The 5559-nt window shown below is 46.7% G+C and overlaps 1 protein-coding gene across 1 annotated transcript in view; it reads left to right on the top strand.

Moving 5' to 3' along the window:
• The first annotated feature begins 2895 nt into the window (after nucleotides 1-2895).
• LOC125484853 overlaps nucleotides 2896-5559 on the top strand; it is a 10356-nt gene continuing 7692 nt past the window's right edge. The window contains exons 1-3 of the mRNA XM_048605271.1: nucleotides 2896-2961; nucleotides 4638-4708; nucleotides 5284-5458. Of these exons, the coding sequence (XP_048461228.1) occupies nucleotides 2896-2961; nucleotides 4638-4708; nucleotides 5284-5458 (312 nt within the window). The remainder of the gene's footprint in view (nucleotides 2962-4637; nucleotides 4709-5283; nucleotides 5459-5559) is intronic.

Raw genomic sequence — 5559 nt, 5'->3', positions numbered from 1 at the left:
TTTCCCACGCACAAAGCCATGTTGACTTTTCCTAATCAGTCCTTGCCTTTCCATGTGCGTGTAACTGTCCCTCAGAATCCCCTCCAACAACTTGCCCACCACTGACATCAGGCTCACTGGTCTATAGTTCCTTGGCTTTTCCTTACAGCTTTTCTTAAAGAATGGCACCACGTTAGCCAACCTTCAGATGTCCAATACCTCACGTGTGGTTGTTGACGATACAAATACCTCATCAAGGGGCCCAGCAATCACTTCCCTAGCTTCCCACAACGTTCTGCGATACACCTAATCAAGTCCCGGGGATTTATCTAACTTCATGCATTTTAAGATGTTCAGCACCTCCCCTTCTGTAATATGGATAGCTTTCAAGATATCACTACTTATTCCAGGAACCATTCTGGTAAATCGCTTCTGCACTCTGTCCTATGCATGCACATTTTTCTTATAATCTGGTGCATACAACTGTACACAATATTCCAGCTGAAGTCGAACAAGTATCCTGTATAAGTTCAACATCACCTCCCTGCTCTTATACGCCCTTACTAATAAAGCATGAATACTGTATGCTACAATTACTGCTGTCTTCACCTGTGCTTTGAGTTATAAAGAAAGGCTAGATGGGCTGCGACCTTACTGGAGCATAGGAGGTTGAGAGGCGACCTGATAAAAGTTTATAAAATAATGAGGGGTATAGATAGGGTTAATGGTAATTGTCTTTTCCCCAGGGTGTGGGATTTCAAGACTAGGGAGCACATTTGTAACGTGAGAGGAGAGCTGAAACCTTCCATACCCAGCAACATCCTGGTAAATCTCTTCTGAACCCTCTCCAGCTTAATAATATCCTGCCTGTAACTGGTCGACCAGAACTAGATACAGTATTCCAGGAGAGTCTTGTACAACCTTAACATGACTTCCCAACTCCTATATTCAAAGGACTGAACAATGAAGGCAAGTGTGTCAAATGCCTTTTTAACCACCCTGTCTATAGGTGATGCAAACTTTGAAGAATTATGCACCTGACCGCCAGGTCCCTCTGTTCTACAACACTACCCAAGGCCCTACCCTTGTTTGTTGTACCAAAATGCAATACCTCACATTTATCCAGATTGAACTCCATCTGCTATTTTTCAGCCCATTGACCCATTTTGCCTGAGGGTGGAATTGAACACAGGTCTCTGGCTTTGTGAGGTAACAATACTAATGACTGAGCCACTTTGCGACCCCTAAAGTATTGTGTTAATTAGATTAGTCAAATTGTGCGTTTAATATATAATGCTGGTATTGCTAATTGTGCATCACCCACATCAACTATACATAAATCACCATGAACTTGACAATGTAATGTAAATATTCATTTAATTTCAATTTTGCATTTAGAAGTCTCCTAAAATCCAAGATAACTTGCTGCTTGTCTTCCAAAGCCAGTACATTATATAAGACATGAGTCAGGAGTGTGACGGAACAATTTCCATTTGACTGAATGGGGCAGCTCCAACAGCACCGAAGAAATTCCAAGCCATCTCGTCCACTTGATTAGCACCATATTCACCACATTCTACATCCACCCTCTCCATCACCGACATAGTGGTAGCATCGTGTATCAATTGTAAGATGCACTGCAGCACCAGCCCAAGACTGCTTTGATATCAGTTTCCAAATCTGTGAGCTCTACCACATTGGACAAAGACAGCAGATACATAGAAGCACCAGCATATGCAATTTCCCCTCCAAGCCACACTCCAGCCTGACTTGGGAATTATATGATCACCTCTTCATTGTCACTGGTTCAAAATCTTGAAATTTGACTTCCTAACAGGGTGGGTGTACCTGAACAACATGCATTACAGCTGATCAAGAAAATGCCGACCAACCCCTCAAGGGCAATTAGGGATGGGTAACAATGCAAGTGATGTTACGTTCCATGGAAGAATTTGAAACATCTCAGTTTGTATAAAGAGATAGTAGGAACTGCAGATGCTGGAGAATCCGAGACAACAAGGTGTCTCATCCCCATCCCAGGCCCCAAGAAGACTTTCCACATCAAGCAGATGTTCACCTGCACATCTGCCAATGTGGTATACTGCATCCGCTGTACCCGGTGTGGCTTCCTCTACATCGGGGAAACCAAGCGGAGACTCGGGGACCGCTTTGCAGAACACCTACGCTCGGTTCGCAACAAACAACTGCACCTCCCAGTCGCGAACCATTTCAACTCCCCCTCCCATTCCTCAGATGACATGTCCATCCTGGGCCTCCTGCAGTGCCACAACGATGCCACCCGAAGGTTGCAGGAACAGCAACTCATATTCCGCTTGGGAACCCTGCAGCCCAATGGTATCAATGTGGATTTCACAAGTTTCAAAATCTCCCCTCCCACTACCGCATCCCAAAACCAGTCCAGCTCGTCCCTGCCTCCCTAACCTGTTCTTCCTCCAACCTATCCCCTCCTCCCACCTCAAGCCGCACCTCCATCTCCTACCGACCGACCTCATCCCGCCCCCTTGACCTGTCTGTCCTCCCTGGACTAACCTATCCCCTTCCTAACTCCCTACCTACACTCACCTTTACTGGCTCCATCCCCGCCTCTTCGACCTGTTTGTTTCCTCTCCACCTATCCTCTCCTCTATCCCTCTTCTATCCGCCTCCCACTCTCTCCCTATTTATTTCGGAACCCCCTTCCCCTCCCCCTTTTCTGATGAAGGGTCTAGGCCCGAAACGTCAGCCTCTCTGCTCCTATGATGCTGCTTGGCCTGCTGTGTTCATCCAGCCCTGCACCTTGTTGTCTCAGTTTGTATGAACATGCTTTTTACTTTCTGCCTTACTATTTCTCATTCCAACTCTTTTCAGTGGTTCAGAGTTTAGTGGTAACAGACTGGCTATTTACAATGACTTACCATGGACTCTTATCACAGTAGCATATTTATGCATAATGATATTGAAGTCTTTTTAAAACACAACACAGTAAGTCATGAAATTGAAACAATTAGTGCTCTGCAGTAAGTTGTCAGTATTTGTCAGACATTTCAGTGTGATGAGAAAATGCAGTTGTACAATTGGAACATTTACTAGATCATGCTGCAAAACACGTCCTGGGGTGCAACTGTAATGACTGTTAACTGAGCTTACAAAACAACAGTCACTGGACTTATATTAAATATAAAATTACAGGAAATGTCTGCTTGGGAGAACAGGAAAATTACAGGATGTATTTGTCTAGACAGCTGAATGTTAGTGTGCTTCATGTTTTTGTGTTAAAATATTATCTGGACATTAATTTTGTCAACGTGCATGTCTTTATTACCCTTTGATGTTTGTGACATGATCTAGTAGTACCTGATTTTTGTAAGTGAAATTTTGTGGTCCCTATGTGGCTGATTGTTTCATTCAATTTCAATTTTTTGGGCTATTTTCTTTATAATTTTTAAACTGGGAGAAAAATGTAAAATATGCAATACTTTTATGAATGTAATTTTAAGAAATTAGTTCAGGTATGTGACTACAAAAAAAGTCTCAAGGATCTCTTTGTATCCAGCAAAAGAAAAATCAGGACCGGGATGAAGTTGCTTTGTTTGTCCACCCCCTCCTCAGATTTGTTTGTGTTCTTTGCTTTCCTATTGAACAGCAAATTTGATTTGAAACACTCACTGATTAATGGATAAGCCATCAAGAAAATTAGCTGGGAATGTCGGATAAGTTTAAATCAGAGTTAACGTTTCGGGTCCGGTGATCCTTCCTCAGTTCACTGGACCCAAAACGTTAGCTCTCATTTTTTTTTTCACAGATGTGCTGCCAGACATGCTGAGCTTTTCCAGCAACTTCTGTTTTTATTCCTGATTTACATCATCCACAGTTCTTTCGGTTTTTATAAGGCAGTCTCAGGCATGGCAGCTTATTTATTCGTGCCCTTCATCACTGCACACAATAGCAAGGAGTGTACCAGCTACAACATGTACTGCATTAACTTATTAAGGCTTCTAAGCATCATCTGAATCAGGACGTGCACCACCTGCACAAGGGCTGCAGGTATGTGGGAGCAGCATCACCTGCAAATCGCTCTTCAAGTCACACACCATCTGGACATGACCATTTATTATTCTTTTGCTGTTACTCGGTTACTGTCCAGTAACACCCTTCCTAACACTACTGTGGTTGCCCCAAAATCGCTAGAACTGCAATAATTCATGAAATTAGCCTCTAATGGCCTCCTCACACGCAGTTAGGGATGAGTATTAAATGCTGGGCCTAGACAGTGAAATTGAGCTTTGAGAATGCTTTCTTGCACCTTGTGCATCAATCTAATGGATCTCCAGCCTTCCCAATGATTGACAGACGGCCATCCAGCTGCAGCGTTATCACTTAGTGATGGACAGCTGGCAACCTGCTGATTTTCAACAATCAGAAAGATTTAACAACATTGATGGTGGCGGGAACATTGCCTTCTGTTGATTGACAGTTGTCATTCCCAGGGAGTGACAGGTGTCAACCTGCTGATTGACAGCTATTGGTCCCAGGTGATTGACAGGTGCCTGTCCCTGTGATTGACAGGTGCCTGTCCCGGTGATTGACAGGTGTCAGTCTCGGTGATTGACAGGTGCATATCCCGGTGATTGACAGGTGTCAGTCCCTGTGATTGACAGGTGTCAGTCCCTGTGATTGACAGGGTGCCTGTCCCGGTGATTGACAGGGTGTCAGTCCCGGTGATTGACAGGTGCGTGTCCCGGTGATTGACAGGTGTCTGTCCCGGTGATTGACAGGTGCCTGTCCCGGTGATTGACAGGTGACCTGTCCAGGTGAGTGACGGGTGCCAGTCCCGGTGATTGACGGGTGCCAGTCCCGGTGATTGACAGGTGACCTGTCCCGGTGATTGACAGGTGCCTGTCCCTGTGATTGACGGGTGCCTGTCCCGGTGATTGACAGGTGCCTGTCCCGGTGATTGACAGGTGCCTGTCCCTGTGATTGACGGGTGTCAGTCCCGGTGATTGACAGGTGTCAGTCCCGGTGATTGACAGGTGTCAGTCCCGGTGATTGACAGGTGCCAGTCCCGGTGATTGACAGGTGCCTGTCCCGGTGATTGACGGGTGCCTGTCCCTGTGATTGACGGGTGTCAGTCCCGGTGATTGACAGGTGCCAGTCCCGGTGATTGACAGGTGCCTGTCCCTGTGATTGACAGGTGCCAGTCCCTGTGATTGACAGGTGCCTGTCCCGGTGATTGACAGGTGCCTGTCCCGGTGATTGACAGGTGACCTGCAGCGCTGGCTCCAGCTGAACTCTGACTCTGCGCAGCTACAGGAAGAGGAAGCGCCGGAGTGAAGCTGTTACTGAGAGGATTTCCGAGGCCGAGCCTCTAACAAAAGGCGGCCGCCATGGACAGGCTGGGCACTTCCGAGAGCCTGGCCACAAAGAGGCCACCGCGCTTGGCCACCGGCTCCGGGCAAGCGAGCTTGGATTCACAGGAAAGGTAGCGGGGCCAGGCCTGGGACTGGGGCCAGCGGGTAGAGAGAGCCGCCCAGGCGGCTCTGTTTGTATTGGGATCCCGGGCACGGTGCATGGAGCCCGGGC

Source organism: Rhincodon typus, chromosome 14 (genome assembly GCF_021869965.1).
Source record: "Rhincodon typus isolate 14 chromosome 14, sRhiTyp1.1, whole genome shotgun sequence".
Taxonomy (NCBI): Eukaryota; Metazoa; Chordata; class Chondrichthyes; order Orectolobiformes; family Rhincodontidae; genus Rhincodon; species Rhincodon typus.
Note: the sequence above shows the minus strand (reverse complement) of the source record. Positions and strands in the feature narration are given on the sequence as shown.